Here is a 19,190-nt window from a genome sequence, read left to right as displayed (position 1 = left end):
CACACACACACATACTCACAAAGAGACGCATATACGCACCGTGAGGCAGCAACAACACATAGGTAAATACAGCAAACGATGTGCCATATACTTTACTCGCTCTAACACACTGTTGACTTTGAGAGGAGTCAGAGAGAGATAGCTAGTACATTTTGTGCTAGTGCTTGGTTGTGTATTTCTATTCTACTGTATATACAGCCACTTTTGCACAAGCCAAAGTGTAGCCATCTCGCTCTGTTGCAGGCATCTGCGATGATAGAGGCAGCGGCAGCCATTGCTAAAAATCTACCCATCCCGCTCTCACCCACACGGAAGTGCATTTGTGATGCCGACGACCGGTTCGGGTTTGCCGTCGTCGTTTTGTGCTGGAACTGGGACTGGGACTGGGACTGGTCGAACGACTTTTTTCGTTTGCCGCACGTCGCTCATCCATCCACATATAGGTTTTTGGCTACGGCTCTGCTCTGCTGTGGCCGTTCGAAGGTGTCACGAAAATCAGTTCCAAACTAACATTCGTGCCGCTCGGATTGTTGTTTGTGCGTGTCTCTCTCTCGTCTCTCTCGTCAGTCACCGAATATCGTTAGCGTTTCCGGCGATCGCAACGCAACGCAACGCAACACCAACTCAAAAACGCAACGTTTCACCGTTATTACAATTTCGTCGTGTCGATTGCCGTCGCAAAAACCAAGAAACCACACACACAACCACACACACACAAGTATATATACAATATACAATACTATAAAGTTGAAGAGAAATATATCGAGAATTCAATATACAGAAAAACCAAAATCGTGTGTGTATAGCGTTTTTTTATGGTGTTCCAAAGTGTTAAAACCGCAAAATAAGGATCTACAACTACATATGCATACACACACTCCACACACCCGCGACACTCACACGCACACACACATCCATAATCGATAATCAATCAATATATCATACGTACACACTATATAACCCATCTATATAGTTGAATTGGAATATAAACGTTCAAAGACTGGAAATCGCTTAACTTGTTCGTTCTAGTTAATGTGTTTCATTTTTTTTTTCGGTGAGTGTCAACGAGAAGAATTGTGTAAAACCAACAAAAAAAAACAAGAGTAAAAAAAAGGAGTAAAAGACAAAACAATCAAGGATTATATCAACTACAGACATTATCTAATCAAACTAATTATATTTCAATAGATATTACATATTTATTAATCAAATCGATCGATTCAAGCAAAAACTAAACTCTTGCCATCAAACAACAGAAACCAAGTCCCTAAAGGATCGCCATCATAGTATAGAGAACCCCTTATCACCACCGCCCCCCCATTAGTATCTATGTTCGTTTGAGATAGTTCAATAAAACTAATGACTAATGCCAAATGTTAATGACAATTTATTTAGTATTTGTTCAAGTTCTTGAGAATATATGGCCAAGATGAGTTGATGAGTTAAAGGACTTGCATATCAAATATGAGGCAATTGCCTAAGGATATATAACAATGGAGCTTATTAATAAAATTTTCAAGTTTCTGTACAGGAAATTCCCCTAATATCTACCTACGAATGACTAATAGACCACTAGGGTTAATATTTAGGTATATGAGATTTTGAGAATGGGATGTGAGAAATCTATGTTAATTTTTTGTTTTTACTTTTGAATTTTCATAATTTTAATGGGGCATATTAAAACCGCCTTCTAGTAGGCAAAGAGGGCTAATTAGGCAAAACATTCAACATTCGAAAGCCAGATATTGCTCGAGTTATGAGCTGCTACCTAAAAACCTTTTAAAGAGGAGGAGAACAAAATAACACACCGTCTAAGATAAAAGACAATAGAACACCAAATGGGATACCCCTTCCCCCCCCCCCAGACTCAGCAGCAGCATCTAACAACAACAAATATAAAGATACATATATGTATATTATAGTTGGAGTTCAGATCAGTTCACATTATTCACACATTTTTCGATAAGGTCTGCGGTGATTGTTATTGTTGTTGTTGTAGCTAATTTCAAAGCGGCGGCTATAAATTAAAACATCTGAATAAAAATGCTCTTCGATTTTAAGTTAGTCTCTCTCGCTCTTACATTCTCTCTCGCCTTGTTTCTTCCACATATAAATATTATTAATTTGCATATATGAAAAATTAATATGCAAGGCAATTTGTTTGAAGACTTCTTCTTCTTCTATGGTTTTTGTTGTTAGTTCTCCCCCCTTCACCTTCTGCTAGTCTCTATTTGTCTTCTGTGCCTCTCTCTGTATCCAAGTCGTTGGCCACAAAGATGCAAAGATACTTCGTCTCAGATGGATGAAGCCTGTCTAGGTTTTTAGGTGACATGCCCTGGAATAACTCCCACACATTTGCTTAGACGTTTCGATACGAATTCATTCATTCTTTCGTTCATTCAGTCAGTCAGTCAGCCAGTCAGAGCCAGTCAGTGATATAAAAAAAAAACTTACATCCGTTACTTGAGCTTCAATTTATGAATTGAATTGAATCGAATCGAATTGAAGTCACAGATTGCCTGATAGCTTATCTTTGGCTCCGACTTGGGAGTTACATATAGAGACACAGACCTAGCACGCCCCAACATCCAACCCAATCCATATTTTTCTGCCTTTTTTTTTTTTTGCCTTTTTTTTTGTGTGTGTTTGGTTTTTGTTTCGTCTCTTTTGTCAATCTCTTGTGACGCCTTGGCGTCGCCTCGCCTTAAGTGAGGTTTCATTTCAGTTTTTTGAATGATTTTTGTTGTTTTTTTTTTCTACTTTTTCAATTATTTGTATTATTAATTTTTATCTCTCTTCACTCTTTGCTCATTACGTGTCTGTACTTTTTAGTTTCGTCTTGTTGTTATTGCTGGTGTCTCAAATTTCGTTGACAAAGCCATTTAAATAGAAATCACTCAGACTCCCGCTCGGATTCGAGAAAAACCCGTACCAAACCAAACCAAACCAACCAACCGGCCAGTTATCAAGATCACATTGACAATGCGTCAAATAATAAGTTGAAGTTGTTGTTATGACCCGACTTCGACTTCGACTTTGACTTTGTCCCTATTCCCCCCCCTGTCCACTCCACTCTATTACCAACGTGTCTGTCCTCTGGGCCTCTTTGCTTTATTACTCTTCTATTATTGATTTATTTTATTGTTTACTATGATGCAATCATTTGTAGAAACACCTCAAAACGCACACACACACACACACAAAAACACCAAAAAAAAAAAACAAACAATATTAAAATTAAATTCAAATATAATAATAATTTCATGGTTCATAATTCAAGTTTGCAACTTTTTACACCAAAATTCTCAAGTCTAATCTCAAGATATTGATATTGCCCATTAAATATATATAATTTCATTTTGAATTTCTAATAATATTTCACTTGTGACATCAAAACTTATTAGTTTTTGTTGGTCTTCTTCTAAGATTTTGTTTAAATCATTTCTGGTCTGGTTTCTTCTTCTCCTTGAGTAAGGCAGAGAAAACTTTATCTTCTTTGGGTGGACATAATTGTTAACCATTTTCAATTCTATATATTGTTACTATCTTATAACTAGTTGAATCATTTTGATTGCCATTACTACATAGCAAATTGTTAATTGCTTTACAAATTGCCTCACCTCAATCTCTCATTGGAAATCTACCTTTAATTATCTTATCTTTGAAAGTGGCTTTCCTTATTATTAGTTGCAATTTATCAACAATTGTTGGACACATCTATTAATTAACATTGCCGCTGCTCAAGTGTCAATTTGATTAAAAAAAAAAAAAAAAAAAATAGAAGAAACACAAAATGTAATTAAAAATGTAGCCAGTTTCTAGGCCAATTGCATACTACAAATTTAAATATGCATATGTATATATGTACATATGTGTGTGTGTGTGTGTTTTAATGCGTCTTAAACTTGTCAAATCTTCACACTTTTTCAATTATTTGGCACGTTGCTTAATTAAACTTCAGCAAACGTCAACGTCAACGCCGTGTACATATCAAGTCAGGTAGCTGGAATTGTGCACATCATCATCATCATCATCATGATGATGATCGTCATCATTACATTCATCATTGTCATTAGCAACAGGCACAGGGGTCCAGGGTCCAGGCAAGGTTGCATTTTCACCAATATCCACAGAGAGTCAAAGAGAGAGGAGTAAAAAAATTAAGAAGCGATCGTAGATATAATATAATTTTATGCGAAAATTGCAAATTTAAATGTCAAAATGCATTTGCGTAGAGAGTAGTCCAAAAGACATCCGAGAAAAGTTTTTCATATATGTATGTCTTGTTGTAGTTTCTTTTTTAGTTTTTTTTTGCTTTTCTTTTCGTTTCGTTTCTTTTCCTTACACGGGACGTGCCTAGATGTGCCGCATTCGCATTCGCGTTTTGCTTTTTGCGTTCTTTGTTGCGTTTATTAAGTTGCATTATTTTGAACAGACAAGCTTATTATGCTAGGCCAGATCTGGGAGCTGGTTACTGGTTACTGCTCTGTTGGTTACTGCAGATGTTGTTGATGGAGTCAAAGTCGAAGTCGACTTGTTGGCCTGTTGTAGCATATTCCAGTAGCTGCCTGGCTGGCTAACTATGTAAATGAGCCTGAGAAATACACAGAGACACTGAGACTAAGACACTTGCCAACACAATTCTTGTGCTACACTTAACAACAAATCATACATTACATTCGTTTCTGGCTTGGTTAGGTGGAACTTTGTTTATTGCTAAACTTTTAATGTCAGTTTTATCAATCATATCCACAGATGGTTGGTAACAAATTTGCCAAGAATTCTCAAAAATGAAGATATATTGCAATTCCGATTCTAATTTACTTGTTCAACACTGTAAATGAAGTTGTTATAGAGGTTGAGACCTCAAGTGGTAGTTGAAGCTGGTTAAGCCAACTAATAGGCCAGTCTGACAAGTGAACACTTTTGACAGCCGGTTGCACTCGGTTTATCTAAATCTGTTTTAAGATATGATGATGATGATGATGATGATGATGACGATGATGAAATGTGGGGAAACAACAACAGAAACAACAATTTGTTGTTAGCTTTCTAGAAATCATTAATCAACATTGCCAAAAAAAACATAAAAAACATTTAACAAAGTTTGAAAAAGAAGAAAAAAAACCATAAAATATTCCCATGAATGAACAGTAGCCAACAAAAAAACAGAGACACCGAGCAAGAGAGAGAGAGAGGAGAGAGAGGGACGAAGAAAAAATCGATACTCTCATGTCCATGGCTAATACATAGAAGGTTTTTAGTTTGAAGATTTCCATTCCCAGGGTCTGAACTCAAAGAAATCAAAACAAATCTTCAACAGTCAAAGAGAGAGAGAGAGAGGGAGGAGGGAGGGGAGAACTAGTCTTCCATTTGGACTACTGTTTCTCTCAACAGATTTGTTGGATGCGGGTGCTTGCTGGTCAAAAACTTCGGTAGCTCCGATTTGTTTATTTTCCTAAGGCTGTTTACCTTCAAATTGCAGTCGACAAAAATCCAACAAACATCAAGAGAAGAAAAACATACATAACTAAATATTATTTTGACCGTAATTACACACACACACACACACAGAGATAGAGGAGACATTTACACCGAGTCATAGTGTCCACCCCCGGAAACAGAAACTGAAAGTGAAATGGAGATTTCTAAAAATGGTAACGAATATCATCGTATCAAGAATTGCCGTATGAATTTTTAATGAAAGTGCGTGTACGTGATAAATGTTGAGACGAAATGATTTGGCCGTTTCATTTCGTTTCATTTCATTTGGTTTGGTTTGGTTTGGCTCGTTTGTTTTTTCGCCTTAGGAGCAGAATTCATCATCATCTCACAATGGACACACAAAAAGTGAACAACAAAAAAGCCAGCGGGGCCTTTTTCTCGGCGTTTTTTTTTTTTTGGTTTTTGGGTTTTCGTCTCTTCTTGCCATTTGCCATGATTTTTCATAATCAATGGAGGCGACGGCGTCGGTGGCGTCGGCGGACACCAAAAGACAACAAAATCACGTAGATATTTCTTTCCACTGGGGTGACACATTTGGCAGATGCTAAACATGTTGTTATATACAGGATATATGTATGTATATATGGGTTTTCAGTTAGAAATGTTTATCCTGAGCAACGCACTCCATGAAAGACTATAAAAAATTGAGACAGATATTCCCAAAATTACTTTTCTAAGCCTTTAGCTTTGGTTTTAGATATAAATTTCTTTACAAATGTCTTTGAAATGGCATAGAAAAGCCGAAAGAGTAACTGATAAGGACATAGTTCATCTAAAAATTGTAGAAAAATCAAGAGTTCGTTTAAAAACATTTCCTAAAGAAATCATCATGTTTGCCTCTGTAGAATTAGTCATAACTTTAAAAATGAAATTATATTTTCATCTAACTAAAAAATATGCAAAAATCTTGAAATTTCTTCAAAATGTTTCTATCGCTAAAAGGAATGGCTTTCTTTTTTTTGTAGTATTCCATCTTTAAATAGTTTTTTAGTCCAATAATATCAAAGATGACAGTCAACTTTTAGCTCAAGAGTCACAAATCACAAATATTAGAAGGCGAATTCGCCTTCCTTCTAAGGTGTGTGACTTAATGCTTAGTACTTAAGTTAGTCACTTTTTAGGACTAAAGTTTTGTGGGCATCCTTTTTGCCCCCCCCATCTCGCTCTGGCTGGCTTTTGCATCTCCCTCTCTTGGGCTTTATCCCTTTCACTTTGGTCTCAGTTTCTTGCCGATTCGAGCCAGATGTGTTATTAATTTGCGTGTGCGCGTGAGCATGTAATTTGGGTCTGTGTTCTGTTCTGGTACGGTCATCCCGGCCTCATCCCAACAGCATCGGCAGCATTATTATCATCATGAACCTCATTGGTTATATCGGGGTCGCTGTGGCTGTGGGTTTCCATTTCGGTTTCGGTTTTGTTGGCTGCATTTTTCCGTGTCTCTCTTTATACATACATAAGTATATACCTTTTTTTTTGGTTTTTGTTTCGAATGCATTGAGCCATGAAAACGACATGACAAAACAAAACAAATTTGCTCAAAGGAATTTTTTGTATCTGCAGCCAGTAGTAGTTGGGAATATGCATATGTATGTATTTGTGGTGACAAATTATGCCTGGGTGTGGATATAGGACGGATGGATATGGGCAACTTGCATATCCATTTAGGGTTTTCAATTTCAAGTCAGAAGAAGAGTCGACGTTCGGTTCGAGGTGTTCGTGCTAATCCCGCAATTGCTCTCTCTCTCCCCGCTTTTTGGTTTCTACATATTTGTCTTTTACCGATAGTGCTAATTTTTTTTTCGCACGAAACAAAAAAAAAAAGATGAGAAGCAGGAGGAGGAGGAGGAGGAGAAGGAGAGGAAGACAAAAGAGTTTGCTAACTCGTATGTAGAGTATTAATCCGAGGTTCAGGACTATGGACCTAATCTTAATGCTCAGAACCATTGTCATCATCATGTGTGTCCCCTGGCATAGTCGGTGTCCCTCTCTCTCTCTGTCTCTCTCTGTGTGTGTGTGTTCTTTTACCTTCCTTAGTAAGTGTCTGAACCTAATCCTGTGGCTAAGCGCAGATCAAAGATCTTTAAACCGCATAGAGCCAAAGTTTTTGGGCGTTATTAGTTCCTAGCGGGATTGGGTAACACAACCAACGACGACAAGATGGTGATGGTAGATGATGCCAGATCCTGGCATGTCTAGATGGTAGATTAGAACTTTACATAATAGGCCAATACCTTTTGGATTAGTCTAGAGTAAGAGAGAGATAGACACACACACAGAGATTAGTTGGTGAAGAAGGTAGGCAATCTGGGCTTTACTTACTTACCTTTGCTCTCCTTATAAGCCCATGTCTCTATTTGCTTAGCTCTTAGATGGTAATTGATTGCTTGTGGCAAGAGTTCAAAGAATTATTTACTCCAAACAGTGCTAAACGAAGTGCCGAGTGGTAATAACTACATACAAACATATATCCGACCGATCACAAATCGAATGTAATTGCAATTGATTGATTAACATGAAATGTATATTTCATATGCAAATGTTCAGCCAATTATCCATATTCCATGAAATTTACATATAAATTGCTTGTCTGAGAACTTGATTTTTTTGTTTGCAAATGCAAATTAAATGAATTCCACTTAAAAATAAATAGAAATAGAAAATAATAAAACTAACACATTTCTTCTCTCCATCTCTTTGCAGATAATATTTAAAAGCTGAGATCAAATATCAACAATTTTGTGTTTTATTGGACCACTGTCCGATTAGAAGAGGGTGTTCGTCGAGGCTCCAGAAGGTTTCAAGTATTAAGTACACAAAATTGATTATTTAGAACAGAATCTAGTGTCAAACAGCATCAACGTGGCGCTCCATTCAACGGAAGCCTTGATGGCGGCGGGATTTCTCAAATCGGGTGATTTGGGGCCACATCCCCATAGCTATGGTGGGCCACATCCGCACCATTCGGTGCCCCATGGCCCATTGCCGCCGGGTATGCCGATGCCATCATTGGGTCCCTTCGGTCTGCCACATGGTCTGGAGGCTGTTGGGTTCTCCCAAGGTATGTGGGGTAAATATCGTCCAACAATTTTGGTAACAAGTCTCACGTAAGAAAAAAATCAAAAACGAAAACGAAACAACAACAAAAAGAAACGTTAGCTAAAAGTTGTCTCTGATAAATGTGATAAATGATGGAAAAAATGTATTTAAACTGATGATAACTCAATTTGCATGGCGCAGAGTAAGCAAATTGTTGCACAAAATGCTTCTGCCTTGCCTCGCCTCTTGAGGTTGGCTGGGAACCATTTTGGCCATTGCCAACGGAAAGCCAAAGCGATTGCATCATTATCAGTTAAATTGTCAAAAAGGCCAAAACCGAAAATGAATAATGAGTTCCAGTTTCTCTTCTCGAGAGAAAAACAACAACAACAACATAATAATAATAACAACAACAAACGAATACAAAACTGAAGGCAAACGAACAGAAAGAAGCCCAGAAAAAGCAAAGAAACGACAACATCATAAGTAGAGACCAAAGAAGAAGACATAATCAATTTGTTAAAAAGAAAAAAAAAGAAGAATTTCTTTAAAAACATTTCTTGGTAGTTGTTGTTGCGTATATAAACTATTGTTTAGTTCGATTATATAAGCTTGTGCAATTGTCGATCACATAATTTCACCTTGAACTCGACTTTCAGGTAGAGGAGAGGGACACTATAAATAGAATGCAATTAATTTGGTTTAACCGATCAACAATAACAACAAAAAAAAAACAAATCGAACGAAACAAAAAACCATTTGGCAACCATTTTGAAATATCAAAAAATATAAAAAAAAACCCAAAAACTAAAATCGAAAAACGAAAATGAGAAGCAGCTGCAAAGGCAAAAGCAAAAGCCAGTCAAATTTGTGAAGTGAAGTGAAGTTTTATTCAATTTATAAATTCATGACCAAAATGACTAACTCATTAATTTTTGATAGAGAGATAGAGACAGACAGCAGAGTGAGTGAGAGAGAGAGAGAGAGAGACACACACATTGCCAAAGAAAAGCCAAAAGGCTCAGAGAGGAAGTGTGAGCAGAACAGAAAGTTAGTGGGTAGTAGTAGTAGGTGGGGTGGGGAGAAAAAGGGTGTCTCTCTCTCCTTCAAATGAGTTTATATGGGACAGGACACAAGCAGCAACAACAACAACAACAACAACATTGACTTGAATCGGTAGCACCGTCAGCAGAGGGAGGAGCAGGGGCCAGGGTGCTCGTACAGGGCAAAATAAACAATGCTGCGGCTTAACACACACACACACACACACACGAACACACGCACGCACACATACGCACAAGCATCATCTATATATATATATATAGCTATATACATTACATATACATATATACCTCTATATACATATACCAGTCCCTTTTATGTACACATCTTTGCCTACCTACCAAATCTCTTGCCACTCAATGGGGCGGCTGCTGCTGTGTGTGTGTGTGTGTGTGTGCGTGTGCCTAGGGGTTGCTTTTTTAGGGGTAGCAAACCACATTTTCGGGGGTTGTTACTCATCCAACGCAAAAAAAAAAAAAAAAGAAGCAAAATAACGGTTAAGGCTTGGCTTGGAGAAAAACTGAGAAAAACTTTTTCTTTCCTCTCACTCATGTTAATTAAAGCAACTTTTAGCACAATTTTTGTTTTGTTTTGTTGGTGTTTTCGTTACTTTTAGGCAAATATACACATATATGGAAAAAATGTTAATATCTCTCTCTCTCTTTCTCGCATGCTTTATTTAGGCGTCAACACACGTAAACAGCGACGCGAAAGGACCACATTTACACGTGCCCAATTGGATGTGCTAGAGGCATTATTTGGCAAAACTCGCTATCCCGATATATTCATGCGCGAAGAAGTTGCCCTAAAGATCAATCTGCCCGAATCGAGAGTACAGGTTAGTAGGATAATTCTCTTTAAACACTATCCCAAAAAGTAGACTATGAAAATGAAGTGAAGTTTCACTCTCAGACTTAGTTAAAATATATTCTATTGTAATGAAACAGACAAAGCGTTGGTTTGCCTAATCAATGTAGATTTTCAAATCAGTCTCACAACTTTCTATAGCCAATTTATCGATCGATTGGGGCTATCAACTGATATGTGATTCGTTAAAGAGAAGATCGAACTATAATAGTATATAGTTTGAAATTGAATATATTTCTTGTATAATCCACTTAATTCGCCAAGTCTTTGCAATTATCTTTTAAATTGTTCCTTTTTTTTAAAACCATTTTAATGGCAATTTGATTGGAACATTTTGTTTGTTGTTGTCTTGTTGGTAATCATTTTCATTTGAATGAATTTTTCCTTACTGACTTTCTGTTAACACCGCATTGCCGGCTTAACTGTGGAAAAGTCAAAGAAAAGCTCTTTTCTCTCTCGCTATACTTGATGTGTGTTTCTATCTGTCTGTCCGTCTGTTCGTCTGTTTGTCTATATGTATGATTGTTTAATTAAGCATATGGTCGTATATCGAAGGAAAATCCATAAAACAAACAAATTACGAGCAGCTCTAAACAGATTGCTGCCACCGATGCTGTGATACATGTGTGTGTGTGTGTGTGTGTGTGTATGGCTAGAAGGAAAGATGATTCGGTTAAGAGGGATGAGAGAGTTGGTGTCTGGGTTTTGTCGTGGGTGCAAACACTCACTCACACACACACACACACACACAAAATAAGTAATAGAAAGTTCGCGGCAGATTTGAAATGACTTTTTCTCTCCCCCCTTCTAAAAAATGAAAATGAAAATAAGGCAACAAAATCTATGGAAAATCTCTATGCAAATAAGAAAAACTGGTAGCATATTTTCAACATCACAAATTTGTCTTTCTCCCTGTGTGTGTGTGGAAAATTTCTTGCCTTTATTCATTTATTTGCTTAAAGCATTTTCCACTCCGCCCCCCTTGTGTCATTTGAGTTTACACAAAGCATTAACGTTCGCATAATTTGCACTAATTTTTCCTTTTTTTTTTTTGGTTGCTTTCAATTTCCATCATTATCGCACACACACACACAACTGCGGCCAGGATATAACTCAATTTTGTCGAAAAGTAAAAGTGCAAAAAGGATACGCCAGGATAGGCCAATGTTTGTTTAGGTGTTGTGTGTGTTGACAGGGGCACGGGGCCTAAGCAAATAGCAAGGAGACAGATTGAGATAGAACCAGGGGAGAGGGGAGACCTTCTAGCGCCGTTGGCCAAACTGCCAAATGATCAATAACAATGAAGAGATCGACGTCATCTCACTCACTCTCAGAGAGCTCTCTCTCTGTCTAACTGACCTGATCATTATTATTATTGTGTCGCCTAATGTCTTTGGCAAACACAGCCGCAACATGATTTTCTTCTTTCCATCTTCCCCCGATGGAAAATTGCATCGATTTTGTTTGTATATTCTTCGTTTTGGCTTTGGTCTTTCTCTACAACATGCATGCATGTAATTTAAGGACGTGACATTGGCAACAGAAGCCCCTGCAGTGGCCGGGGCAAGAACATGAGCATGGGCATAGACAGGGGCAACGGCAACTGAAAAACGACACGTCCCGTACAGTAAAAATAGTCAAGAAGGGGTCAGCAAGGACAACGACAGCGACAACTTGCATATGCTCATTGGACATGAATGACTTACACTATTTAGATAGTCTGTCTATGTCTGTGTGTGTGTGTGTGTGTGTGTGCTTGACCAGACATACTCAAACCTTACGTTTTTTACACAATTGATTCCAACAAATGGAAATGGAAATGGAAATGCATACCCACTGACAATTGTATAGATTTTTTTTTGTTTCTTGTTCTTTCTTTCTCTTTGCTTAATGTTTTTTATAAGGCATCTTGTTACTAGCTTGTCTCATTGTCTCTCTCTCTCTCCTAGCATTAGACCAATGTGCATAGTTTTTGTGCACAGTGGTTAAAGCGTATTTAAAAATTATGCAATTTTTCTATTCCAAACTCGAAATTAGATTAAGAATTGGAACTAAACTGAACTAGGCTAAGCCTTCTTAGAAGGAGAAAGAAGTTGATTTGTCCTACAGGATCTTAAGAATGCATATAGATAATAGTTAGTATATGTATATGTATATTATGAATTGGCAATACCTTTCTAAAACGTCTGAGGCTTACAATCTACATAATAAACAATTAGAAATAGATATTTCAGTTAAGTCTTTGATTCAATACTTTTAAATTCTGATCCACTGTATTGGTGGGGCTTGTGTTTGTTGGGGGTGTGAAGAGGGGACGGGAATGGTGATGCAACAACATGGGGCACAGCTTTGTATATTAAATTACAGTGCCAACTAAATACACACACACACAGATATATGTACATACAAAAACACGAATAGAAATTGAAATTGTCGTGTCTGGCATTTTGAAGGAAGCCAGCCAAGCAACTCAATTAGCAGAAAACTAGTTGTGGAGGCTCCACCTTAACCCACCGAGCCACCAAGCCACCAAACACCCACACACATGTACATACATACAATTTGTGTGTGTGTGTGTGTGTGTGGCTCCATCGCACTACGCATAAATAATCATTTCGTTCTTGTTTTTTTTTTTTTTTTACAAATGGCAAAAAAAAAGAAAAATTAACAACGAGAGGAGTGGCAGTGGGAGAGGAGAGGCCTGGGTAAATATTAATTGAATGATAGGCATCTTTATGGGTGCTTCTAGGGTTGGTTGGAACCATTGGTTAGGGGGGCGTTTTGGTGGGTGTCGTTGATTGCAACCAATACAAATAACGTAATAATTTTACGCAGCTTATCTGCACCAGAACAGAGCAAACATTTACGCCCTAATGTTTTCATTCGTCGTGCAGGACTTCAGGACACTAGGCACAGCCCGTAAAGGACGTAGGTCGCAACGACGGCTGCCATCGCAATCATAAATCATACAGAAGAGAAAGAAAGAAAAAAAAAAACCCAGAAGCATTGCTTGTGCCGACGGGTACAAACCAGGGAGTAGTAGTTGGCCCTTTGTCACCTCATTCGCCTCCATGGTTTTCCAAGTTTTTTTTTTTTTTGTTTTTCAGCTGTTCCATTTCGAGCGTCGGGGGTTGAATCTGTCCCCTTTTTGTCGGGGGTTCAAGCACCTAAAAACTTCTCTGTTACTAAACTCTTTTTCTATACGTTTTCCATTTTCCCTTCGATTTATTGTTTCCCCTTTGCTACTTCCACCCCTCCCCCTCCCTTTTGCCCTCTCCCTTTCTTTCTGTCTTGTTCGTTTTGTGAAAGGATTTGTCTCGTTGTCACCAAAAGCTGAGAGAGAGCGAAAGAGAGAGAGAGAGAGACATGCACAGCTGTTTTATAAAATTAATTTTCCCATTGCGGATTAACAATTTCCACACTTTTTCCAAAATGGTAGATAGAAAGATATATATAGGGTGAGCAATACAGAGTAAGAGACAGAGAGAGAGAGAGAGAGAGCAGAAAAGATTTATGCAAACGTGCGCATAATTTTTGAAAATTCTTTTTTTTATGCTTTTTTTTTTTAACTTAATGCAATTTCAAGTTAAAAGTCATTCAAAAGTCTTAACAATTTTTGGTCTATTTGAATTTTTGGAACAAAAATCATAATTAAAGTTTAATAAGCTAAAATTTAAAGAGAAAATTGATCCTTCAATATTAAATTTAGCTCTTTGTGAAATTTTTTTTTGCCAATTTATATACTTTTTGAGATCTACAGAGAATTTCGTTTCTCATTTCGTTTCGGTTCGGTTTCCAATAAATATTTGCTGATAAATGGTTTTTGTTTTTGTCCCCTTTTAACAACAATTTAAGATTAATGAGGAGATTTTTTTTAGCTATTCAGCTGTTTGGTGATTCCCCCCCTTGGTGGAGGGTGGAGGGGGGGTGAGGGGGCCGTTTGACATAATTACACACAACCGCAAAAGAAACGCTTTGAAGTTTTTGGTTTTCCTTTCAGGTCTTCTTGCTTTTCTTTTTTTTTTTTGATTGTATTTTATCGTTCATTAGATGGCTCTTTGTTGTTGTTGTTGTTGTTATTATTTAGATTTTTGCTAAAATTTGCAAAAGTTGAAAACAAAAAAAAAAAAAAATTCCCAAGATTTGATAAATTGAAGCAGCAGTTCATTAAACGATATCAAAGATAAAATAAAAAAGAAAAAAAAAGTTAAATGACAAAAGGGAAGGCTCTTCTCTGCCCTCCCCCTCCTGCTCCTTGGTTAAAATGCAAAATTCAATTGGAAATTGAAATTGAATTTTCAACAACAAGATTCCCAGCACAAAAAAGAGACCATCGAAAAGGATGGGCGGGGAGAGAGGGCGTGGTGTGTGTGTGCTGACAAATAATGAAATTTGATACGCCTTGTTTAATGCTCATTTTTTTTTTTTTGTTTGCGTCAAGTGGATGAAGAAAGGCAGGAAGGAAGGAAGGTCGAAAGGACGACAGGACGACGAGCCCAAAAGATTTCCCTTTACCATCCTCCTCCCTTCCTCTCGCCCCCTTTGGCCTTGGCTTGATTTTGGGTTGTGGCGGCAATGAAACGCTCGAGTGGCCGCAGCCGCCGCGTGGCAAGTGTTAACTTCGTAGGCGGTAACCGGAGTGGCGGTGGCAGTGGCGAGTGCATTGGGCCAACGGGGGTGGTGGGGGGTAAAGATTTTTTGGATTCGGGTTCGGTAATAAATTCTGCTGTTTACCAAAGCACAAGCCATTAGCAAGCAACACCAACCCCAAATAACAAATCACTGAAATAACATTTTTCGAGGGTTTGAGAACGAGTGGGTGGTAGGGTGGTGGGGTGGTGGGTGAGGGAGGTTGGTTGGTGGGTGGGTGGATGGCTTCCCATTTCTACTTCGTCCTTCTCTGCACTTAGCGGATTGTTTGCAGCCCCTTAAGCATAACAAACAAGGCTAAGTGAATTCCTTGCGCTCGACTGTGCCGCTTTATGGCCTGTTTATTGTTGTGTCCTCCGCCTCCCGTTTGCTTTAAGCATCTCTCCTGCTTATAGAGAATGTGGAAAGGCGGAAACAGCCTTATAACGAGTGACAATATAATCGAGTCAATTTTTTCGACCGCCGCCGGCTGTTGATGTAACTTTATTTTGTTGGGCCCGTCGTCATAGTCATTCGTCTGCATAGCGCGTGACTTTTTGCACTTGTTGTGTTGAGTTTTGAGCTACAGCCTCTTATCCCCCCCCTCCCTCTCTCGCTCACTCTCTCTTCACTTTTATCAATGCGTATATATAATTTATTCATTGCTCGCCCAGAAAACTAATTGATGTGGGAAAATTGCAGCCGTTGGCCAGGCACACGCCCCATAGATAAAATACTTGCACACCCACACACCCACACACCCACACACACACACACACACTTGATTAAACAAATATATATATACACTTGAGTGTTGTTCTTCAATTGCGGTCTAGTTAAATAGATTTTAATTCAAGTATTCAATTCATATTGCTTATTGTCTGTCATTGAATGATTTCTTAGAAAAAGTGCATGAGATTTCTCTTTGGGAATATATATAACGAGTGCATATCAGAGATTTCCCCCTGAAATGACATTCGATTTATAGGAAATCGAAGCTTAGAACATAGAATGAGCTCAGAACTAGTTGTAGTTGTAGTCGTCCTTTTAACCACTTGATGCTTTCTTTATTTTAATCAATTGTTTCTTCTTCTTTATCCTTTTTGTTTGATTGCAGGTGTGGTTCAAGAATCGTCGGGCCAAATGCCGGCAGCAATTGCAACAGCAACAGCAATCGAATAGTTTAAGCAGCTCGAAGAATGCCAGCGGCAGCAATGCCAGTTGCAGTGGCAGTTCGGCAAATAGTCGCGGCAGCGGCAGCAACAGTAACAACAACAACAACAACAATAATAGCAGCAACAATTCCAACAGCAACCACAACAGTGCCAGCAGCAACAACAACAACAACAACAACAGCAATAGCCACAATCACAGCAACAAATCGAGTCAGAAACAAAATCAAAACTCCGCCTCAAATGCCAGCGGCTCATCAAGCGGGCCAGGCGGTGGTGGTGGAGGCGCCGGCGGTGGGGGCGGCGGCGGCGGCGGTGTCGGGGGGCAGCAGTTCAGCGGCAGCAGTGGCAGCCAGTGCCGCTGCAGTGGCAGCTGCGCAATCGATTAAATCACATCACAGTTCCTTCCTGAATGCATCGGCCACCACCAGCGGTGGATCCACATCGAGCAGTAGTAGTAGCGGCGGCGGCAGTGGACACATCTCAGCGGCAGCGGCGGCTGCAGCATTGAATGTAACAGCAGCGCATCAGAATTCCTCACCATTGCTACCCACACCGGCCACATCGGTGAGTCCTGTGAGCATTGTGTGCAAGAAAGAGCATCTGGCCGGCGGCTATGGCAATGGCAATGGCAACGGCGGCGGCGGTAATCTGGGAATGGGCGGTGTAGGCGGTGGCCTAGTTGGTGTTGGCGTGGGCGTGGCCCACTATGATACATTGAAAGATGCCGGCGGCGAAATGGGCAGCAGCCTTGTTGGCGGTGGCGGCGGCGGCGGAGGCGGTGGATCATCGTCATCTGTCCATCATCATCATCATCAGAGCATTTATGGCAGTGTGGCGGCAGCAGCAGCCGCCAGCAGTAATCCCCGCCTGCTCCAGCCCGGTGGCAACATCACACCCATGGACAGCAGCAGCAGCATAACCACACCCTCTCCGCCCATTACACCCATGTCACCGCAATCGGCAGCAGCGGCCGCCCATGCCGCTCAATCGGCCCAATCGGCGGCCCATCACTCCGCCCACTCGGCCGCCTATATGTCCAATCACGACTCCTACAACTTCTGGCATAACCAGTATCAGCAATATCCCAATAACTATGCCCAGGCGCCCAGCTACTACTCGCAAATGGAATACTTTAGCAACCAGAATCAGGTCAACTACAACATGGGGCATTCCGGCTACAGTGCCTCCAATTTCGGCTTATCGCCATCGCCATCCTTCACAGGGACCGTGTCGGCGCAGGCATTCTCCCAGAATAGCCTCGACTACATGTCGCCGCAGGACAAATATGCGAACATGGTGTAGAATCTACTGTTCCAATACTGTGGCGGCAGCACCACCAACACCACAACCACCACCACCACCTCGGGGGCAGCGGTGGCAGTGGCAGCGGGGATAGTAGTTCGCCCCAGTTGCAGGATCATAACTATGGCTAAATATGCATACATATCCACACACACACATTCCATCACACACACAAACACACGCGTATATATACATATATATATAGACATTTACAGATCGGACGTGAAACAAATTCTGGGCGCTGCATTCTCAAAAACAAAAGACACTGAGAAAGTTAAATTATCTAAATTAATAACTTCCATTCGTTTTATCTTCATTTTTTTTTTTTTTTTTTTTTTGAATAGTTAATCATTTTTTTGTCTCCCCAAATATAAAAATATATATATATATAATAAATAGATATATATATATATAGAAAGATAGCTTAAGCCGCCAGGATCAACGAAGAAATTGAGTGATAAAATTAAACAAAAAATGGGGAAAGAAAAAAAAAAAAAAAAAAAACTTAACTAAACTAATACAAAACAAAATTCAAAGCTTAAAAACATTTTTAAATGCAATATTAACTAGAAAGGGGCATAAATCATATCATCTAATATATAATACAAATCGAATTCGAGTTTCTTTCCCAAAAAAAAAAAAACATAACAAAAAATACGAAATAAAAAAAAAACCAAAAGCTTAAAGTTAATTTTTTTTTTTTGTCGTGAACACATATTTCTACAATTATAATACAAAACTTATAATAATAATAATAATAATACTGAAAAACCATTACTAAGAATCTTTATATATATAAACGAATTAACATTTCAGACTTAAAAAGCAAACACACACACACACACACACACACAAAAGCGAAATAAAACAAACATTAAAATAAATTTAAAACAAGTATTAGCCCTTAAGCAATTTAAATATATATATATATATATATATATATAGAAAATTTTATGGCAAGTCAAATATTTATATGAAAAACTTAAAAAAAAAAAAAAAAAAAAACTAAAAAAAAAAAAAACCCAAACAAAAACCAAGTAAAACATAATTTAAAAACAAAAAAATCGTGTACAAAAAATCGAAAAAATTTTTATATATATGTATATATATATATATATATAAAATGTATGTACTATATGTGTGTATTGCTATATATATATATATATATATATGAAATCCAAATCTTAAACTCACACACACACACACACACACATTTATTAGTTCAATGTAATTTTAACTAAAAACTATATCAATATCTCTTCTTTTTTTTTTTTTGTCTAGTTTTAATTTCAATTTAATTGATTTGCAAAACTTTCACTTTTCATTCCAAAAGCAACAAAAAACAAAAAACAAAGCAAAAAAAAAAAATCGAATTATAAAAAAAAAGAACAAGCAAAACAAATTTAAAACTAGTTATTAATCAATAAAAAATAAGCCAACACATTTTTTTTTTTCTGTGGGTCTAAACTTTAAGTGAAATGAAATTTAAACAAAATGAAAACTAAAACATCGCGAAAAACGAACAAAAAACAAAAAAAAAGGAAAGAAATGGATAGAAAACAAAACAAAAACAAAAACAAAACCCATAATACACAAGAAAATCGAAATTAGTTA

General features: G+C 38.2%; 1 protein-coding gene across 1 annotated transcript; it reads left to right on the top strand.

Annotated features, from left to right (window-relative positions):
* The first annotated feature begins 450 nt into the window (after positions 1-450).
* On the top strand, positions 451-18,510 carry oc (ocelliless). The gene is made up of 5 exons (XM_068285064.1): positions 451-1,054; positions 8,206-8,563; positions 10,287-10,441; positions 16,217-16,562; positions 16,609-18,510. The coding sequence occupies exons 2-5, from the start codon at positions 8,392-8,394 to the stop codon at positions 17,574-17,576; spliced, it is 1,641 nt and encodes a 546-aa protein (XP_068141165.1). The 5' UTR covers positions 451-1,054; positions 8,206-8,391; the 3' UTR covers positions 17,577-18,510.
* The last annotated feature ends 680 nt before the right edge of the window (positions 18,511-19,190 follow it).

This window comes from Drosophila tropicalis, unplaced genomic scaffold (genome assembly GCF_018151085.1).
Source record: "Drosophila tropicalis isolate 14030-0801.00 unplaced genomic scaffold, ASM1815108v1 contig_4, whole genome shotgun sequence".
In the NCBI taxonomy this organism is placed as follows: Eukaryota; Metazoa; Arthropoda; class Insecta; order Diptera; family Drosophilidae; genus Drosophila; species Drosophila tropicalis.
This window is presented reverse-complemented; position numbering and strand designations above follow the sequence as displayed.